We start from the raw sequence: 23,051 nt of genomic DNA, 5'->3' as shown, positions 1-23,051 counted from the left end.
CCTGATAGCTATCTGCATTGACCCTGCCCTTGATAAAACACAGTGGACCAACACCAGCAGCTGACATGGCACCCCAGACCATCACCGACTGTGGGTACTTGATACTGGACTTCAGGCATTTTGGCATTTCCCTCTCCCCAGTCTTCCTCAGGGTCCGGTCACCTCTTCTCATTGTGCAGCGTTTTCTGCCACACTTTTTCCTTCCCACAGACTTCCGACTGAGGTGCCTTGATACAGCACTCTGGGAACAGCCTATTCGTTCAGAAATTTCTTTCTGTGTCTTACCCTCTTGCTTGAGGGTGTCAATGATGGCCTTCTGGACAGCAGTCAGGTCGGCAGTCTTAGCCATGATCGCGGTTTTGAGTAATGAACCAGGCTGGGAGTTTTTAAAAGCCTCAGGAATCTTTTGCAGGTGTTTAGAGTTAATTAGTTGATTCAGACGATTAGGTTATATAATAGCTCGTTTAGAGAACCTTTTCATGATATGCTAATTTTTTGAGATAGGAATTTGGGGTTTTCATGAGCTGTATGCCAAAATCATCAATATTAAAACAATAAAAGGCTTGCACTACTTCAGTTGTGTGTAATGAATCCTAAATACATGAAATAATGTTTATCAGTACATTACAGAAAATAATGAACTTTATCACAATATGCTAATTTTTTGAGAGGGACCTGTACAGTACTTCCTGATAGAAGATGCTGGCCTTGGAATGACACAGTAATGTAAATTACCTGTGCTTGAGCATTATCCTTTATATATTTGGCTGTGTCTCACATACGTCAACTTTTACTTCTGTCTCTCAATCTGTGGCCAGACTTAAAGAAAAAGTGGTTGTAAACCCACTTTAAAGACTTTTACCTATAGTTAAGCCTATATTAAGGCTTACCTATAGGTGCTATAAATCTCTCCTAAACTTGCACCTTTTAGGAGATATTTACAGTGCATGCAGCTGATGACGTCATCGGCGCATGAGCTCTGAAGGAACAACCACCCGTGCCGTTCCTTCAGAGCCCAGTGCCATAAATGGCAGCTCCCACCATCAGATGGCGGAAGGACGCGATCCAGGAAGCAGGACGGCTGAACATGTCGGCCGTCCTGTCGGCACTGCGGGGGATTCGTTTTTAGGCAAGTACTTCATAATGAGCTAGTATGCAATGCATACTAGCTCATTATGCCTTTGTCTTTACAGGTTTTTTTTTTTTTTTTCACATTTTTTTTCAGCGGGTTTACTTCCTCTAACACACCCAGCCAAGTCCCTGCTTCTCATCCAGTCATGGGGAAAAAAATTCATGGCAGTCGCACAGCGCCATCCCCTCTGCTACCTCTCATCCTTTGACCTGTCAGTGTAAAAATCAACCACACTCCCACAGCTCAGTCCCCTTATTCCGTGACCCGCCAGTGTAAAAACCCATCACAGTTCTACCGCTCCTTTGCATCTCATCCTTTGATGGATTTTTACATTTGCAGGTCAAACACACAGCTCAGTCACTCTCATCCCTCTCAATTCTTGACAGTAAGGCCTCTTGCACACTACAGCTTAAAAAAGCTCAGTACAGCATTGATTTTTTATTTAGTGGTAGTAAAGCCTCAAGAGCAAAAGAAATGGCCTTCCTGCAGGTTTAACTCATAACGTACTAGTATGCACTGCATGCTAGAACATTATGACAAACTTATTAACAAACAGAGCCTTTAAGTGATGAGCTGTCAGGGCTGTCCCCGATGCTCCCATCTTCCCCCCGGTCTTCCTTCCAGGTTTTAGGTATTTTGAATGGCCGGGCCAAGCATGCATGGGAGTCCCATTACTGCGTCACACAGGGCGGGCCATAAATGTAGTCTGAGCTGCGCATTTGCGGCTCAGATCACATTACCAGCTGACAGGCTAGGTTATCTTCTGTTTTAAAAAGCCTGCCTGTCAGTGGATTTTTAAAACGTATAACTATTTTTAAACGTATAACTTTACTACCACTTCAACTGTTCTAAAATGCAGCCCATTGTTTATAATGTGCCTGTACACACTGACAAGTAAACCAGTGCTGTGTATTCTTGAGTTAAAAAAAAAAAGAAGGAAACTCAGTGTTTCCAGGCAGTATTTTGCACCGCTACGTGCGCAAATACATCCATAAAGATTAACAGATTTTGCCTAGGAAGGTATTGTGCGTGTAAATGTGCATGAATACGCCCAATACAAATGCCTGAAATTAGGTCCAGAAATGCTGATGCTTAAACATCAGTACGGTGTACAAGAGGCCTAAAAAAACAAAAACCTATCACAGATTAAAACAAACTTAGGTTGTGACCTCCTAAAACACTAATCTGACCACTGCTTACTCTCCCACTCTCTGCTCTCAGGAATACCTGGGGAAAATGTGCCTATGCACAGTAACTTAAAGTGATTGTAAAGTCTTGTTTTTTTTTTTTTTTACTAAAAATAAACATATTATACCTACCTGCTCTGTTGCAGTTGGTTTGCACAGAGCAGCCAGGATACTCTTCTTCTTGGGTCCCTCTTCTGCTTTCCTGGCCCCTCCCTCTTGGTAAGTGCCCCCACAGCAAGCAGCTTGCTATGGGGGCACCCGAGCCGAGTCACAGTTCCGTGCATCCATTCAGACATGGAGCTGCGGCCCAGCACCGGCCCTTTCTCTCCTCATTGGCTGACTGACTTTGATTGACAGCAGTGGGAGCCAATGGCGCTACTGCTGTGTCTCAGCCAATCAGGAGTCCCAGGACAGCCGAGGCATTCATTGACATTGTATTAGGGGGGCTAAGAGGGAACTGCTACACAAAGAAGACTTTATATTAATGCATAGAATGCATTAAGATAAAAAAAACCTTCTGACTTTACAACCCCTTCAACAGAAGTTCAATTATTGTTTTTTTTTTTAATTTTGTTTAGTTTGACTCATTGGCTAAACTCCAAACATCATATCTATTACCCCCCAATTTGAAGTGATATGCTGGGTAAAATTCATTTCTTGTTCCCACTAGTTACATTTTTATAAATGTATGAGTCAGCACAGAAATAAAAAAAATAAAGGGAAAAGCTTCTAGAATGCACCATCTGGTGGCAGAAGACAAGATTACATGCAAGTCAGTGTTAGTTACTGTTGTAGATGGTTAAGCAATTTACAAAGAATAAACTAGAAATACCTTAGAACTAGAAGTTCTGTAGGTCTTTAGTGATCAGAGCCAACTCTTAACTGTAGATGTACAAATGCCATGTAAAATATAATTTTTTTTTTTTTTTAAAGAAGTATTAAACCCAAAAATCTGTTGCAGCTTACCAATCAGATTATGTGGCTGCATTTGTTTCTTAGGTCCCCCCGTTTTCACCTGGTGATTTGGCCAGTAATAAACACACCTCCTGTATTAGAGTGCCTACACTCTGGATGAAGGAGCACAGGGGCATTCGGACAGCAGCACTGAGTCTGGGGGCAGGGCTGTTGTAAATACAGTATATCAGCAGATTTAAGTTATAGCAAACTTTTTTTTTCCTTTTGGGATAAAGGTTTTAAATACATTTTAAAAAGCTGATCATTGTAGGCATCACCTCTGCCAGTGTTAAAAGCCTTTTCTCATCCCTGTAGAACTGATAAATCTGGGAGAGAGCTTGTTCTTTAAGCTGCATGAAAATCCAATAAAGCCTAAAAAAGAAAATTAATGCAGCCATCACATATAGGAATTGGTAAGCTGCAATATAACATATGTTTGATTTTGGGTTTAATGCTGCTTTAAAGAGAAGTATGGCCAAAGCTCTTTGGGCCAGACTTCTCCTGTGGATTACAGGAGTGCACTTAGTTCTGCACTCATGTGACCCAGATTCAGTCAACAGTGGGCTTCACAGAGCTGGTCCAGGCTCTGCTGGGATCCAGAGAATAATGTCAGGACCTGCCCAAAATGCTTGACTGGCAGCTGGCCCAGCCTCTTAGTGCACCACTGAGAGCCTGAGCCAGCAGATCCTGCCCCCTGCTCAGCCCAGCGCTCCAGTGAGTGCTGGAGGGGCAGAGCACAGAACAGTGACTGACAAGTAACTGCTCTGTGCTCAGAGCGGCCTTTGATCACTTAGGGGACAGCTGCAGCTTCGGATCTAAGTGAATATGTACGTTTTTTTAATTCCTGCACGCTTTTTTAAGCCTCATGCACATAGATACTTGGAGTCGTAATATATAAAATTCAGGCGTATTTCCCTGCCTGGAAGCCACAGCTGCTGCATACAGCCAATCACAGAGATTACAGGATGTGGGTATAGACCGGTACTTGTGTAAGTACTCGCACACATACCGATTGATGCCCCTGCATGCAGACAGCCGGTGTTCAGAGGTGTACATGCAGAGATGCTTGCACAAGAACTAGCGTATACCTGTATACTGACACATCCTGTCATTTTATTCTTTAGACGACTGTTCACTGTGGTCCCAGATGCAAATCACAATAAAAAAAAAAAACAAACAAAAAAAAGGAGGTTTATCTTGTACCACATTGGAATAAATAGTGCTTTAGTTTAGATTTTATTTTTGAGCATGAAATCTAAACTATACAGTTTTTGGAGCATGGTAAATTTTGCTTTAATTTCTCCAAACATTTATTTTGCTTAACAAGCACAACCCAAAATACGTAGTGTATTAAAGCAAGTCTCCAGAGTATAACAAACCAGAACTGTGCTTTTACATAATGCAGAGATCAACATTAGCCAGATAATGTGAAAAAACTAAATTAAAACCCGCGCTGGTAGATCAGCTGAATATGTGAGTCAATAAATATGTAAAAATATAAATAAATTATAAAAATTGATATGTATACAAAGTGCATAAATGGTATGCAGCAGCTGCGACACTAAGCAAATCTTAGAAAAATATTAAAAACCAAAATTTAAGCAGTGCTAGCATTAGTGAAAAAAATATATCATGTGAAATAAATATAATCAGATAAGCCCAAACTTTACAGAAGCTTGTAGGGTGCAGGGTGACTAGGCAAATTAGCGATAAAGGATGAGTTCACTTTAAAAAATAAATAAAATGCACTTTTTGCAGGTAAATAAAAATGTGCATTTACTATTGTTTATTTTAGGAGCCTGGAAAGCATTGCACCAGCGACCAGCAGATTACTGATGCCATGCAGGTCTCCTGCAGACTGTCAGAGTGAGCGGTCTCTGCCTATACATCGTACAGCCAAGCAGTTTCACAGACAGGAAAACTCCCTGAACTACCACACCGCCGGGGTAGTTCATTGAGAACTACAAACTGACAGCCACAAAGGATGTCTGGGCTTGTAGTTCATTCACACACGGAACTGTGTGAATAAATGAGTACCACCACACGGCCAGACCGTTTTCTAAAAAGTGACAGCTAGTCTGGGGAACTTCTCAACATACTGCTGTCACAGGGAGGAGGAGGGAATGGCCAGCGGCAGCAGCAATGGGAACATGTTACATGCTCCACGCTAAAAATGGGTGGCACATTTTTTTTTTACATTTTAAAACCCAATGCATGCTTAACGTTTTTACAGCTGCTGTTTTTGGCTTCAATGCGTTTTTTTTTTTTTCTCCACAACCAGTAATCTCCCCAGCATGCTATCCTATGTGTCTATGCAAATAGGATAAAAAACGCTTTCTGGCTCGGAAAACAAAAAAAAAACACAGAACTAGTATGTTGGTTAGAGGAGTTTTTCAGCTGTAAAAACTTTATCTCTGAAAAACGCTAAAAACCACTGAAAAATGTGACTATTCGGTGTTGAGTGTTTTAGAGCCATAAGCTTCTGTGGGAATATAGTTTTGCTAAAAAACACTACTGCAAAACTCATTCTAAAGCTAACGCTACTGCTGTTTTTTTTTTATAACGTCCAGTGTGCATGAGGCCCAAGACCCCGTTCACACTGGGGCGACTTGTCAGGCGACCTGGTCGCCTGACAAGTCGCCGTGGGTCACCTGCCATAGAGTAGCTGTGGACCCGTTCTAATAGGAGCGACACAAGTCGCTCCGACTTAGAAAAAGGGTCCTGAGCTTCTTTGGGGCGACCTGCATTGACTTCAATAATATGACTTCACAGGTCGCCCCGGCAAGTCGGGTCACGCCTGTGTGAACCGGCTCTAAAGCTGCTTGCTTCTTTCATATTGGAGAAAAAAAAAAAAAAAAAACACATAAAAGAAGATTGTTTATAAATATCTTGAAAGCTTACAATGCATGTCCACCTTTGTAATAAAATGTGATAATTCCCACATTTTATGTTCCCATTCACAAAGCATACCTAAAAATTACTACTAAAAATATTTCTTACCTTTTTATTTGATTATTAGGAGCAGGTTTATACATGGGCCTCTATAGGCAGCTTGCTTTGTTTAGAATTGCTTGCAATGTGCAGTTCAGGGGCGGATTTGCTTAAAAGTACATTAGCATACAATGTATCACCTTTATTAGGACAGAATGTGCACATCTAGTTACAACTAATAATGAGATCTGCCACGGTAAGTTATGGTTATGGTAAGCATAACACCACAGCCCCCTCTATAACAGTACATGGATGGAGAGGGCCAAATAAGATTTTACAGCAAGAATAAAAGAAAAAAAAAAATGTACAATGGCAAGCAGCAATTTTTTAATAGGACATGCTATGTGAATTGCAATAAATAACAAATCTAAAGTAGGTGTTATCTCAATATGGCTGCAAAAGTGGAAATAACCAGCGATCGGCTGTTTTGTGAATGCGATTTTACAGCATTGCGCAGCCACGTGATAGCAATAAAGTTTAAAAAAAAAGTTAAAAAAGTGTAAAAAATGATGAGTTTAAAACCACTCCCCCCCCCCCCCCTTCCGCCCTGAGAATACACTTAAGTGCAAACATGTGCGTAGGCCTGCCATGCATATGTAAACAGCGACTGCACCACATGTGATGTAGCTGCGCTAAGGTTGGAGTGAGCGCAATAATTCTAGGGCTACATTTCATAATCAACTCCAAATTGATCACGTTGAAAAGCATCATCTATGGACAAATTTTAGGTACCGTAGTTTGTAGCCATTTCATGGGCGTTTAAATTTTTATATGTTTGGTATCTATTCACTTGACATGTTATCCTTTATATTTTACAAAATTGGATATTATATTGTGCTGTGTGCAGCAAAATCTGTGTATTTTTTTTAAAAAATTTGCATATTTGCATTTGCAAGATTTATTCATTAAAGTGTAACTCTACCCAACCCTCTTCCACCAATCTTATTCCCTGAGGTGGGATCTGCACATTTCAGACACTCATCCATCCAGCATTATCCTGCTAAGATCCTCTCATGTCACTGCTCGGTCCCATGCCGCCATGCTGTTTCTAATGTCATTGAGAGACTCAGCAGCTGTTCTGAGTTCAGTGGGTGGGCCTCTATGATGATATTCAGTCTGATGCTGCATCTGTCCCCCAGTGCCATTACACCGAGGACCGAGCGATCAAACACAGCCGATCACTCTGTTAGGACAGCTCCCCGAGCAGAGAGCTGGTGGCTGTCAGTCAGCAGCTCTCTGCTCTGCCCCCTCCTCGCTCACTGGGCTGTGGAGGGGTGGAGCGGCCGGCTCAGGCCCTCAGAGGCTGAGCCGGGTATCGGTCCAGGCACCTGGCGGATCCCGACTCCGTGGTTGGGATGACGCAGTGCCTGGACTGACATCTGTGACGTCAGCAGAGAGCGGAATGCAGACCGATCTCTGCTGAAAACGGGTCACAGGAGTGCAAAACAAACTGCACTCCTGTGATCCATAGGAGATGTACAGCCAAATGAGCTTTGGCTGTACATCTCCTTTAATACATCCACAGCGGCTATGGCATCTTGCATCATTGTGTCACCCAGGATGGTAGTAATGATCCTGCCTTTCTCACACTGGTCTGCCCCACTGGACACTGATCGCTGGTTGGCGGACACTGTCTCAGTGCCAAAAAAATGGGGGACAGGTACTACTGGCGACCAGCTTCTGCTCACCAGCTGGATACAGCCATATGCACCAATCCTGCAGCCCACTGAAGGTCTCATCTCCTCTCAGTGAGCTACAGGGAAGGTCTGACAAGTTTTAAACAGTCCCTGTAATCACCCATTTGGTGGTAATGTACTAGAACACATCTTAAATATGACTAGTGCATTTTGATAGCTATTAAGACTAATAAACCAAAAGATACTAATTGCACAAAATTCTACTGGCAATTCATATGTATGCAAATATCCGAGGTCAAGGCTTCTATTTGTTAAAAAATTAATTACACTTACACTGTGAGCCAAAGCATGGATATCCACATTGCCATGGACTGTGCCCAAACACACCACTTTTCCCCCTTCTGTACGAATGTGAACATTGTGCCCCTGAAATTAGAAACAAAACATGCCACATTATACTGCAGGAAAAAAAGATGTTCTTGTAAGAATCCAATATTCAAACTGTGGTAATAAATAGAAAAGTATAGCAAATAAATCACCAAGACAGTTACTTGTAATCAATAATGGTTTTCTTCACTTCCAATGTTAATGTCTCAGTATGTGTATTTCAATCTGGCTTTTAAAGGCATGTACCTATGCATTTCTTTTCCCATGGTAACCACTGTTTAGTATTAAAAAAATAAAACAAAAAAACACGGAATAAAGAAGCTCAATCTAAATTTGCAAAACCAGATAGGATTCAAATGTCCCATGCAAAATAAAATAGGGTTATACTGTATAATTAAGACCAAATTTATGTTAAAAAAAAAAAAGAAAAAAAAATCACAGATCAAAATGAAAACCCTTCTATATGCAGCTTCCCTGCCCCAGCAGCCCATTATTCTTACCTGAGCCTGATCTCAATCCAGTACTGTGCTGGAGATCAGCAGCTGCTATCTGCTCTTCACTGGATAGAGAGGCAGCAATTGGAGCCATTGGTGTCAAGGTCTTACCTTGCCTGCCTTCCAGCTAGCAGCCATCTTGGACATGTGCAGACTGCTGTCTTTTATAAACTCTGTTTGCATTGTCACTTGCCTGCTGCCTGGGCGTCGCTCAGTGATGATGTCGCACACCTGACTATATATACACCTGTTGGCTTGCAGTCCTTTGCCCTTGTGTTTGCGCTCCAAGGTGCATCACTGCTAGCAGTCTTCTGTTCGCCGTGTTCCTCCATTCATGAGCTGGCTTGGCTGACGACTTTCCTGGCTCTCGTTTCCACTTCGGCAGATGACCTGGCATCAGCAGACGACCCGCCTCTGAACACAACCCTGGCTTGGAGGACTACCCGCTTCCAGACTTGAGCCCGGATTGGACGACCACCCACTCAGGACTTGACCCTAACTCTTCCCGATTTCGCTCCTCACTTTTGCTGAGAGTTTATTGTTGTTGCTCTAATAACCTGCTTTATTTTACTTGCATCTTCATGTTGTCTGGTTTCCAGGCACCCTAACAACTGGTACCTGCTCTTGTCACAAAATAGCCAGCGAGGAGGGAAGGGGGCAGGGCTGAACTGTGCTGTGTGTGACAAGTGCCCCTATTGCAGGAGGCTTGCTATGGGGGCACTCGGCAGGGCACAGGAGTGCTGGTGGTGGTACCGAAGAGGAGGGTTGGGCTGTCTCTGAGCAAAACTCAGAGCAGGTATACTTTTTGAGAGCAGGTATACTTTTTTTATTTATAAAATAACAAAGTTTACCTTTAGAATCACTTTAATTTGGCACATTTCATGTACATATTACATTTAGAAACTGGAGCACTTTTCCACATGCGCCAATCCTTGGTACTTTCCACCATAGTATAAGCGTAGTTCGTGACAACAGCTAAAACCATTTAACCACTTGCTGCCCGCCATATAGCAAAATGACGGCAGCAAAGTGGTTGCACTAACCTGACTGGCCGTCATACGACGTCCAGCAGGATAGACCACGCAGAGCGGCGATCAGCGGTGCGGTGTGTCACTGACTCATCACATCTCCGATCCCGGTAAAGAGTCTATGACGTAGGCTCTTTACCATGTGACCAGCTGTGTCCAATCACAGCTGGTCACATAGTAAATACGAAGTGCCATTGATCAGCTTTACTCAGCTCGCGCCCGACAGGCAGAGGAGCGCCGACCGGCGGCTCTCCTGACAGGGGGGGGGGGGGGGTCTGTGCTGGTAATCAGAGCATTGATTACCGTGCAGACCCATGGGGGATGTCACTAGAGCCACCAGGGATTGCCCACCCATGGCCACCAGGGATGCCAATCAGTGCTCAGGGACAGTGCAAGTAAACAGCGCAAAAAAGGTTGCAAGTAATAATAAGAGTAGTAAATAAATAGATAAATAGTGCATACAAAAAATATTATTAAAAGGGAGCCACCAGTGCCACATATCAGTGCCACCCCATCAGTGCGGCCTCATCAGTGCAGGAAAAAACCTATTTACAAAATTTTATAACCTAAAACAAAACTTTTTTTTTTTTTTTTAAAACTTTTCGGTCTTTTTTTAATTTGTTTAGCAAAAAAAAAAAAAAAAAAAAAAAACACCTTACGGTGATTAAATACCACCAAAAGAAAGTTCTATTTGTGGGGGGGGGGGGGGGGGTGACATAAATTTGGTTTAGGTACAGTGTTGCACGACCGCGCAATTGTCATTCAAATTGCAACAGCGCTAAAAGCTGAAAATTGGCCTGGGCAGGAAGGGGGTCAAAGTGCCCTGTATTGAAGTGGTTAAAGTCAACAAAAAGGTAGAAATATCCCTAAGGGTGTCTTTGTTCTGCACATAAAAGTAAACAGACAAATCTTGGGTTACAGATCAGACATGACTCTCCAGATGTGTGGCATCTGTGTAAGATTTGTGTCAGAGTAAATTCTGGATGTACAAATACTACAAAGAGCAGCTTACAAAATACAGGTACACTTTAGCCCAGATGTTCTAGATCTGTGAGGCTCTATTTCCCACTATACAGTCATCTACAGATAAACTCAGTAAAGTTCTATTAGCTCAGCAGGAAACTTCAAATCACAAATGTTGCTATTGCTTTATCCTTTTGAAAACCTCTTATTTATTTTGCTTTCCTCTCTGCCTTTGCTGCAGACAGAGCAAGTAACTAAAACAATACATTCTGCACATTACTCTTCCTTACTAAGGGCAAAGAATGTGGCAGAACATGAAACAAGTGACAGCCTAAAAAAACAATGGTTATAACTTTACCCGAGGCTTCTTCCACTTCAAATACTGAAAAGTTTATAAGATCTAATTACAGATGCAACATTTACCCTTTCACTGCCGGAGCCCTTTTTGCATGCATTTATAAAAAAATAAAAATAAAAATGTAGGCCTGAAGTTTACATTGCAAGTTACCCCATTTATATTTTTTGTATGTGTGCGTTCACATATGTATATATTTTATGAATCATAGTGTATCCTTTTCATGTACGTCTTTCATCTAAAAGTATCTGGTTGATCCCGTCAGTCACCTTCCTTCCTTGCTCTACACTGACCATACAAAAGTTGATCTGTGTTAGTGTGGTCAGTTTTCATCCTTCGGCTGGCCATTTAGGAGATACAGGACACTGTGCAGACATTGTATTTTAGGGCTGCAACTAAATTATTTTCATAATCGATTAGTTGGCTGATTGTTTTGACTAATCGAATAATTGGATAATATCCTTAAAAAAGTGTGATGTATAATTAAGTTAATAGGTCAAGTAAAAAAAAAAAAAAAAAAGAAGGGGGGGGGATTTTTGACTTACCATAAAATCCATTTCTCTGATGTTCATTGATTGACACAGTTTCTAAACGCCATAACCGTTGGGTTATACTGCCCCCTACAGGAGTAGGACACTAGGCAGAAAAAGTCTAAATTGTAAAAAAAACATGTTTGGTCAAAATAGAATGAAAAATTAGCAGCTGCTGTTCACCCAATGGGGAAATAGCCTTAAAACGATTTTTATAGTACTTTATAAGTGTTTTCACTTCTATATTCACTATTAACCGGTTGCCGACCGCCGCACGACTATATACTGCGGCGGTCAGCCCGGCCAGGCAGAGTGACGTATGGGTACGTCACTCGCCTGTCACTGACTTGAGAGCCAATTGCGGGCGGGTGCGGCTCGTTCACTGACAAGTCAGTGCGTGTGACCGGCGGACCCGATGTCCGCCGGTCACACTACGATCGCTCCGGTGAAGGGAGAAAGGCGGAGCGGCTTATGTAAACAAGCCGCCCGTCATTCTCCCTGGTGTAAAAATGAAGATCAGACGGTTCTACTATGTAGGACCGTTGATCTTTGTTTTTACACCAATAGCCATGTCCCTATACAGTTAGAATCACGCCCCTAGGACACACTTAACCCCTCCCTCTCCAATACAGTCAACCCCTTCCCTGCCAGTGTCATTTTTGCAGTAACAGTGCATATGTATAGCACTGATTACTGCAGTAATGTCACTGGTAACCCCAAAAGTGTCAAATGTCAGTCAAGGGTCAGATCTGTCAGCCGCAATGTTGCAGTACCGAAAAAAAAAAAAAAAATTGCAGATCGCCGCCATTACGTGTTAAAAAAAAAAAAACACCCAAAAATGACAAAAATCTTTCCCTTTGTTAGTAAACACGATAACTTTTGTGCAAACTAATCAAAATACGCTTTTTGCGATTTTTTTTACCAAACATATGTAGCATAAAACAAATTGGCCGAAAATGTTAAATTTTGATTTTTACATTTTTTTGGGGGGGAATTTCATATAAAAAAAAATGTGAAAAATATTGTTATTTTTGCAAAATTGACGCTCTTTTTTTGTTTATAGCGCATGATCAAAAAAAAAAAAAAAAAAAAAAAAAAAAAAAAAAAAAAAAAAAAAAAAAAAAAAAAAATCGCACAGGTGATCAAATACCACCAAAAGAAAGCTCTGTTTGTGGAGAAAAAAAGGACGTCAAATTCGTTTAGGTACAGCGTCGCACGACTGCGCAATTGTCCGTTAAAATCACGCAGTAAAAAAAAAAAAAAAAAAAATAGCAAAAAACCCCCTGGTCTTTTAGCAGCCAAATCCTCCGGGGCTTAAGTGGTTAAAGCAAGCGCTGCAATTAATCTTTTTTAGAAAAAAAAAAAAAAAGTCTGGCTACGCCCATGGGCAGTCCCCAGAGGGTATAGTCCCTCTCTCTGCTATAGGCACTCAGTTTAGTTACAAGCAGTGTCAGAAGAATTACAACTCCACAGAGGGGTGTGTGCTGTGTCTGTAAATGAACATCAAAGAAATGGATTTTACGGGAAGTCAAAAATCCCATTTTCAAAAGCCTAAACAGTAGCCAACCAGGCAACAGGAGTTCAACCAAAACATCTGGAGCCCACCTGAGAGAAAAAAAAAAAAAAAAAAAAAAACACACCCTCAAAGAGGATCAGGTCCTCTCTCAACAGCAGCCTGCAAAACTGTGCAGCCAAAAGAAGCATCAGCAGATGCCAACACATCCACTTTATAAAACGGACGACGGAATGCCCAGGAGGCACTAAGCGCCCTAGTAGAGTGTGCCTTGACAGGGAAAGGAGGAATCTGACCCTTAATGGAATAGGTCTGAACCACTGTCTGATCAATCTGGAAATGGTTGCAGAGGAAGCGGACGACCCTTTACAAGGCCCATCCGTGAGCACAAATAGTGAGTCTGACTTCCTGAAAGACTCAGTAGCTACCAGGTACACCCCAATTGCCCAGACCACATCCATGGCATGCAAGGCAATTTCCTTCGGATGTTTATGCCTGGGACTCAGGGAAGGCAACACAATGTCTTCATTCAAATTAAACTCAGAGACAACATTTGAAAAGGAATGGGGCGAAGGACCACCTTATCTCTGTGAATCACCAGGTAAAAACGACAGGATAAACGCCGCCAGTTCTGACACCCTGCGCACAAAAAAAGGCCGCCACCTGGGACAGCGTAACAAGGGGAATATCCTGAATATTTTCAAAGGGAGGCCTCTGTAGAGATGAAAGCACCAAATTGAGCTCCCAAGGCGGCAACAGAACCCGCACTGGAGGGACCAAATATAAAAAATACCCTGAAGAAAAAGGTATGCACCAGGCAGTGTGTGGCCAAAGGTCATTGGAAGACAACCGCCAAAGCTGACACCTTGCCCTTGATGGTACTCAAGGCCAACTTCTATTCAATCCCCCCGTTGAAGGAAGGTTAAGATCCGAGCCACCTAGAAGGAGCGAGGATGAACCCCAAGCGACTCACTACGCAATGTACGTCTTCCACGATGGTAGATCTTCCTAGAAGTAGATTTCCTAGCTTTCAACAGTGTAGGAATCACCGATTCAGAGAAACCCCTTTCCTTCAGCACCTGGCGTTCAACAGCCAAGCCGTCAAAGCCAGCAACTAAAGCAGGATGGAAGATCGGTCCTTGGGACAGCAGATCCTCTCTGAGAGTAAAGCCCCATACACACACGCAGATCGTCGTCATACAAATGTTCGTCTTTTCTCCCCGGGATGTCGGTGTCTGTTGAAAAGTGCAAAGACAGCACAAGGACAGCACAAGAATTTTGTCCGCAGACTTCAGCTGACTGCAGAAGTGATGTCATGTAATGGTTAACTTTCCCTGTGTTTTTTATTTTCTGAGCATGCCCAGTCTTGCAAATCTGCGGTCTGTCGGCTGATTTCTGTACTGACAGGCGAACAATCGTCCGTTCTGGTGTCTGCAGACAAAAATTTTCATGTTTGCAAGAAAGACTCTTGTCCGCGGATTGTGTGCAGACATCTGTCGGAGGCACCATACTAACACGCATACAATCGGCAGATCTTTCGTCCGCCGACGTTTGTATGACGACGATCTGCGTGTGTGTACGGGGCTTAAGCTTCCAAGGAACAGCGGTGACCAGCCGCACCAGATCGGCGGACCAAGCCCAATGAGGCCAGTCTGGAGCCACTCAATCTGCATAGTAGTCTGGGCAGAAGCTTGAGGGGAGGGAAGGTGTAAAATCAGCCGATACTGACCCCATGGGGCCACCAGCGCATCTGTGGCATCCGCCTGAGGATTCCTTGACCGAGCCACAAACCACTGCACCTTTTTTTGACCCGAGATGCCAGCAGATCCACCTCAGGGATGCCAACAAAACAACTGATGAAAGACCTCCGGATGAAGGGACCACTCCCCTTGATCCAACGCCTGCTGACTGAGGCAATCCGCCTGCCAGTTTTCCACCCCGGGAATGTGTATGGCGGAGAGGGCTGGAAGGAACCATTCTGTCCACCTTAAAATGCCAGCTACCTCCAGAGCCGCCAATACACTTCTTGTGCCCCCTTGGTGATTGACATAACCCATTGCCGTGGCATTGTCCAATTGAATGCGCACTGGACAACCCTGAAGACACAGATGTTAACACATTTGTAAAGACCCGAGGAGCAGGGGTGAGACCAAAGGGTAACGCCACAAACTGATAATGCTCCTCTCCCACAGCAAAGCAGGGAAAGTGCTGGTGACTGGCACATATTGGCACATATTGGAATGTGAAGGTAGGCATCCTTGATGTTGATAGAGGCAAGGAAATTCCCGACACAGGGATGCCACCACCATGCAAATGGATTCTATTCTGAACTTCTGCAACCGTACAAAGCAGTTCAGCGCCTTGAGGGCCAGGAATGGAAGCACTTTACCCTCCTTCCTGGGAACTGTACACAGGTTTGAATAAAAACCCTGAAAACGTTCCAAAGTTGAAACCGGGACAATCACCCCTTGAAGCAACAGGTCTTGTACCACTCCAAACAGAGCCTGTAAGCGGTCCAGGGGACAGGCACAAGTTGGAAGGAAAGAACCTGTCGGGGGACAAGAGCAAAACTTGATCTTGTAGCCGGACCGAATGACTTAGTGGACCCACTTGTCTTGTACCAGCAAAATTCCCGGGTCTGGAAACAAGTGAAGATGTCCCCGCACCCCCAATATAGGTGAGAGCGCACCTTCATGCTGAAGGAGCCTTGTTCGCAGGTCTGGAGAAGCCCCCTCTCGGTTTGCCAGACCAGGTTCCTTTGGATCCTCCAGAGGAAGCCCTGAAAGGCTTTGAACCCTTGTCAGTCGACCCTGGAGGGACGAAGAAACTTCTTAGGAGCCGAGAAGGAAGGCCCACGGAAGGCCCACGTCTACAACGAGGTTCCTTGCCCTTAGTAGCCAGAAGAAGAAGAAAGGTACTCTTCCCCCCTGTGAGACCTTTTATGATGTCATCCAGGGTAGCTCCAAACAGGCGATCTCCTTAAAGGGAAGATCAGTCAAGGCCTTTTAAGAAGAAGTCTGGTCCATAGACCAGCATTTGAGCCAAAAGACATGCCAAAGCAAAGCCACGCCACTAGAGGGGTCGCATCCAAAGAGGCATCACAGATAAACTGCAGCCCTTAGACCAGCTGGTCCGCCAGCTCAGCAAAGGCAAGGGGAGCTGCTCTCCCTCCAGGTCACAGCATAAAAGCTTAGCCCACTCGGTCAGAGAGTTTGCGACACCAGGGCAATGGTGAATACCGGCCTCAGTGGCGAACCAGCCACAGTGTACATATTGCGGGCCACAGCCTCCGCTTTCCTGTCACCTGGATCCTTAGAGGCCGGGGACTCTTCAACCGGAATCATGGTTGCCTTGTTTAATCTGGAAACCGGAGGGTCTATCACCGATGGAACAGTCCACTTCTCCTCATAGGTGTAACACCTGGTAAAGAGCTTAGGAATCCCAAGGGGATGCTTTGGCCGTCCCCACTATTGAGCGACAATTCTGTCAAAATAGGCGGGGAAAGGAAACACCTTTGCCGGTATGGATGGCTTGGGAGTGCCAAAGAGAACCTGCACCTCCGTATCTTCTTGACCCTTGGGATGTCCCAAAGCAGTGTCAACATGAGGGGTGGGAAGAACACAGCAATAAACACACTTCCAAAAAGGCTAAACCCAGCCAACCAGGTAAAAAACAGGAGCTCAACCAGGAACAACTGGAGCTCACCTGACAAAAAAAATACTCCCTCAAAGAGGACTAATCCTCTCCAACAGCAGCCTGCAAAACCTTGCAGCCAAAGGCAGCATCTGCAAACACATCTACCTTAAAAATTTTTGTGAAAGTGTGCACGGACAAGCAAGTAGGCTGCCTTGCATACCTGCAACACTGACTCCTGATGACGGAAGGCCCAAGAGGCACTAAGCGCCCCTTGTGGAATGCGCTTTAACAAGGAAAGGAGGATCCTGACTCTTAATGGAGTATGCCAGCACCACCATCTGCCTGATCCATCTGGAAATGGTCGCAGCAGACGTGGCCAGCCCCTTATGGCAGTGGTCCTCAACCCTGGTCCTCAGGGCCCACTAACAGGCCAGGTTTGCAAGATAACTGAAATCCATCCCAGGTGATATAATTTGCTGCTCAGTGATTGCAGTATTCCAGTCTGCATCTCCCCAAGGTAATACTTAAAATCTGGCCTGTTAGTGGACTGGAGTTGAGGACCACTGCCTTACGGAGTCCATCCGTAAGGCCAAATAGAGAATCCGATTTTCGGAACGACTCAGTCGCCACCAGGTACACCTTGATTGCCCAAACCACATCCAAAGAATGCAAGGCAATCTATTTAGGGTGCTTAGGCTTAGGACACAATGAAGACAACACAATGTATTCATTTAAATGTGTCCTACTCTTGTAGGGGGCAGCATAAACCCAAAGGTCAGGAAGATATGGAGCTGTGTCCGTCAATGAACGAAAGAGAAATTTTCATTTTCAGAACGTTGGTTTTGGTTTTGAGGAGCAGAAAACTTCTTGGTCAAGTGAATTTTCAGACAGTGCATGTGGTTTTCATTCAGAAACTACATTCATTTTAAAACTGTTAAAAGCAAGTAAAATTTTCAAACGAACTTTCATTCAGCGAATGCACAAAGATTTTTTGTATGAATATTTTCGTCTGAAAATCGATACGTGAATGGCCAGCATAAGGCTCGGTTCACACCTATGCAGTTTGCATTTAAACTGTTTCTTCAGTGCTTTCTGTTGTGCATTTTGCACGCGCGGTATTGCTTTTTTATGCTTTTTTTTTGCCCAATTTGTTGTTGGCAAAATAAAAAACCGCAGCAAAAATGCCCTACAAGCTTTTCTGCAGCTTCTCCATTGAAGTCTTTTGAACCAGAAAAGAAAAAAAAAAAAAAAGCACAATTTTGCGTTGAAAAAAGTCCTTGACCCTTTCCAAATAAGCAGTGGCTGAAAAAAGCAAAGATGTGAACGTGTCCCATAGGAAACCATGTTAAATGAACTTGTGTGCCTTTCTGCAAAAAGCACCAAAAACCGCATAGGTGTGAACCAGGCCGAAGACGTTCGAGATGTTAAGTAGCAGCGGCATTCTTTTTTTTGGCATCACCTGTCATAATGCGTTAAAAAAAAAAAAAAAAAAAATTTATAAATGAATAAAATTAGACCTTTATAGTACAAAAATGGGAATGTTAACTAGGAGTCAGACATGAAGCTATATGAAGGGTGAAAGGGAGATCTAAATCTTTTATATTAAAAGCAGTACTAAAAGCGGAGTCTTTTTTTTTTTCATGGATTGATAATTTTACATAGAATGCACAATACTGGTAAAAGTTTACTTTTAAATTAAATTGTAATGCCTTATATTACCTCCACCTTCTCTGGGTTCAATGCTGATCTTCCCTGCACTGATATTTCCTGAGTCTTTAAAGTGATTTCTTCTTAAACAACAAACATGTTATACTTACCTGCTCTGTGTAATAGTTTTGCACAGAGCAGCCCCGATTCTCCCCTATGGGGTCCCCCACTGATGCTTTTTGCTCCTCCTGCCTTCAGAATGCCCCAATAGCAAGCTGCTGCAAAGTATAGTATACGGTGCCCCTATAGCAAGGTAAAAAAAAACAAAAAAAACTTCTGTCTTTAAAACCACTCACTTGCTGCCCAGGACTACATGTCCCATGAGGCATTGCTCCCCACACATTCACAAGTTCTCAGGCACTTACTAACATGTATGGTGTTAGTATGATGTACTTAGCTGTATATGTGCTGCACTGTGTCTTCTAACATGTATGGACGGTGTACTGAGCTGTTTGTGTGCTTCACTGCATTTCCTAATATGTAAACAAATAATGCATTCTGTATGCAGGCCAACTAATCGGCTGATCAACATCGATTATAATAAATAGTTGACAACTATTTTCATAATTGATTTGTTGTTTCGGCAGTTGTTCCAGCAGGGGGGCATGTTCAAGAGCCAGTGACGGAAGATGCAGGCTGTGCTTGAGCAGCGTATGTGTGCCACAGGGCAGGCTGTGATTGGTTAGGGGCATGCTTACATTGGGTAGTTTATTCAGCCACCACACCCCTAACCAATCACAGCCTGCATCTTCCGTCAGGCTGAGCAGACTAGGGAATACAGGCACACGGTGTATCTGCTGTGTCCTATACCTCTGCCCCCAACCAATATCAGGAAGAAGAGATGCATAGTTACATGACTAAACTTTTTAACCTTGTAAAAACAAAACTTCTGAACTAAGCAAAAAACCCCAAAACATTTTGTGAAATCAGAAACCCAGGAGAATAAAAAGGTGGTAGTATATCTCTTAAAAATTTCACAATATTAGCACAACTGTATATCAAGAGCAAAATTTTTTTTTTTTTTTTTTTTTTTTTTTTTTTTTTTTTACTGAAAAGGTCAACATTAAAGTGATATATAAATTTTTTTTTTTTTTTTTTATCACTTTAATATTGACCTTTTTTTTTATATATATATATATATATAAAAATATAAGAGATGGACCGATATATCGAGGGCTGATATGCACTTTCCGATAAATCGGAATCGGCCTTTTGATTTACCGATTTTTGGGAACGTGCATGTACCGGGGTGATGCCTGCAGCCAGAGGTTTCACTTCGGTACCGGTGTCCATAGCCGACGGTCGGCTGTCTTGTAATGACCACCGATGCGGCTGAGAAGCCGCTCGGCTGTCATTCCAGCGTGCGGGAGGGGACGTTCTCCCCCCCCCCCCTCCGCCTGCCGTGGCTTGCCTAGGTCTCCTGCCCCACCGGGAGACCCGGTCATCCTACCTTCACGGCTGCCGTCTGACCGGGTCTCCATTTCTTTGAATTTGGCACCGCCAAGTACGTGGAAGTGATGTTATGACATGACATAACTTCCGGGTACTGGCGGCGCCGAATTAAAAAACGTACAGCATTTAAAACAGCCAAACTTGGCGTTTTGAATGCTTTTAAGTGCAGAGGAGGGGTTTGGGGTCTTTAAGACCCCCAGATCCCTTCCACCACAGTACCTGTAGACATAAAAAAAAAAAAAAAAAATTTTTTAAATGTCCGAAAATATCGGCCAATACCGATAACCAAAAAAAAAAAAAATCGGCGGTAAAAAAAACGATATCAGTTGATCACTAATTTATATATATTAACAACAACAAACAAGTCATACTCCCCTGCTCCGTGTAATAGAGCAGCCCTGGTCCTCTTCTGCTCAGGTCCCACATCGGCGCTCCTGGCCTCTCCCTCCTGCCAAGTGCCCCCGTTTCGCGGGAACCTGCCAACCTGCTGCAGTATATGTACGGCGGTTGGTCGGCAAGTGGTTAAGCGTGTAACCCCTGTAAGCACACTTTACGATCAATATTTTTAATATTTAGGCCACATGTACACTGCTGCTGATAAACGGACATTTAGGAGCAGTTGGGCATTTTTTTCAGCAGCCCCTGAACTCTCCACTATGTTATCTTATCTCTCCAAGTACACTGAGACCTTTAAAGTTGTTTAGAGGAAGTTGAGTTCAGTGACATTTTTCTGAAAGCAAAAAAAAAAAATGCATTTAGTCGGAAGTTTATTGGTATTTGAAACGCCAAATGCTTGTAACAGCTTTTAACTACTCCTTAGTGCCCGTTCACACTAGGTCGCTCCGACTTAGGGGGCGACCTGTGAAGTCGCCTGCAGCGCGACTTCGGCGCGACTTGCACGGACTTCATAAAATGAATGTCAATGCAAGTCGCCCCGAAGTAGTACAGGACCCTTTTTCTAAGTCGGAGCGACTTGTGACGCTCCTATTAGAACCGGTCCTGTACTACTCAATGACCGTGACAGTGCACGACTTGCCAGGCTGACCAAGTCGCCTGACAAGTTGTATTAGTGTGAACCAGCACTTACTCTATTCAAATAAATAAATACTAGCTTTAGATATATTTTCAGAAAAGTCCATTATGTTTCTGGGAATAGAAGTAAACGAGCTGTAAAGCAGCAAAAATATCTGTACTTTCCTGTGACAGATTACAAATCTTGCAATTTCTTTACTGGCATGACATCCATTATATGGCTTACAGGGATCTATAATACTTATGAACAATTACTGTATGCAGCAATGTGTATTAATACCAAGGATTTGCACGAGCCATATAGCAAAGCACAGCAAGTCACAATACAGTCATCAGATCATTCCGCAGCATGATGGGGATTTAACCTGTATAGCAAACATTCTTTGCACCCATCTCTACCACTAAAATCCCAATCTAACAGCTTAGGTGTCTACTCTACATCCATATTTACTCTAATGCTAACTTCAAACTCCGTATTATTACCTTGACAGATTGTAGGACACTGTTACCCTTCTCAGTTTCTATTTGGCAGCTGTCACACTCAATTTGTTTAATGTTCACACAACCCGATCCCAAAGTTTTGATGTTCACATCTAAAATGGATTGAGAAAGTACAGTTAGGACATAGAGAGAATATACCACTAACATATTTTGTAATACCAAACAAAATAGTGCAATGTACACATTTCAAAGGGTTAAACCATACATAGTCATTTGACTGAATCTATTATTACAGTAAAGAACACACAGAGCACTAAATACTCAAGGAGTGTCACTAAAATCTGAATTTTCTGGATGCAATTCTTCATATATAAATTAAACATGTCTATCCCATTTGTTCATGTGGCGAACGCACTTGCTTCAGTTGTGTTCTGTTACATCCCCCACAATGCATTGGGCTGCAATTTAACATAGCAGACATGCATTTTGAACATGCATTGAGTGCCATTCACATTGAAGTGAACCACAGTTTACCAAAGCACATCACATGCATTACTGCAAAATCGTGCTGTGAAAGGGTCCTTACAGTGGAACTCCGCTGCATCTGAGCACCAAACAGGTTATTCAGTTTAAATATTCAAAGCAAACTCACCTAATCCATCCATGGCTCCATGCTTTATTTTGCTGAGAAATCACTTTGAGAAACACTCCCCTGGCATTTCTGGCCATGGCCATTTTGAGTAAGGGCAGATGATTCATGTAGCATTTACTTACTGAAATCCATCTTCCCCCTAGTTTAGGCATGCAGGTAGGAGGGTGTGCTTAGCTGAGAAAGCTCCCCTCTCCTCCCTGAAATCTCCTGGGATGTATGAGATCATATGCCTAGGCCTTGAAAATAGGAAGTAACTGAAGAAATGTAAAAAGTTTAAAAGTAAATAAAAAATAAAATATACCTGTAACCTTCCTATTGATTTATCAAGGTTAGCAGCATAAGGATTAAAAATAGTCAATGTTGATTGTGAAGTTCCGCTTTAGGCTGGGTTCACACTTGTGCGATCACAGGCATCACATGTGATTCGCAGCGCATTGCTGTGCAGATCACTCTTGCTATGCGAATTCCGCCATACAAACTGTATGGCTGAAATCGCAACGCATGCGCACCAAAATGGTGCAGGACCCTTTTTTGGACTGCATTGGAATCTAGTCATACGGGGGTGTTCACACCCATGTGATCTGATTCCTGCACCATTTGACAGTTCCCACTGCAATTTGCGTACCGATCTGGGGGTGTCATTACCTTTACATTGACCCCCCAGCAGTTTGCAGATGTCAGTGTGAACCAGTGTGCGATTCAGGTGCGATGCGGGAACCGACACTAAATTGCAGGGCTTCCCGCACTGCACCAGTGTAAGCTGGGACTTAAACTGTTCACCTTCAGCTTTTTTCACCCTGGAAAATGCATTGACTGTCAGGACATCCTGGAGTAAACACTTACTACCAGCATGATAGGTCTATAGCCAGCCACAGACAGATTGAAATTCAGGCAGTTCAGCAGGAACCTGCTAAATATCTAATCTCTATGGGCAGGCTGGTTGTACTGCAGTCAATCGAT

General features: G+C 43.2%; 1 protein-coding gene across 1 annotated transcript in view; it reads right to left on the bottom strand.

Annotated features, from left to right (window-relative positions):
• Nucleotides 1-23,051, bottom strand: part of FAM185A (family with sequence similarity 185 member A) — a 100,872-nt gene that overhangs the window by 70,213 nt on the left and 7,608 nt on the right. The window contains exons 2-3 of the mRNA XM_082255163.1: nt 21,482-21,591; nt 8,235-8,327 (exon numbers count right to left, since the gene is read on the bottom strand). Coding sequence (XP_082111289.1) covers nt 8,235-8,327; nt 21,482-21,591 — 203 coding nt within the window. The remainder of the gene's footprint in view (nt 1-8,234; nt 8,328-21,481; nt 21,592-23,051) is intronic.

The sequence above is a fragment of the Pelophylax lessonae genome (genome assembly GCF_965119305.1).
Source record: "Pelophylax lessonae genome assembly, chromosome: 4".
In the NCBI taxonomy this organism is placed as follows: domain Eukaryota; kingdom Metazoa; phylum Chordata; class Amphibia; order Anura; family Ranidae; genus Pelophylax; species Pelophylax lessonae.
This window is presented reverse-complemented; position numbering and strand designations above follow the sequence as displayed.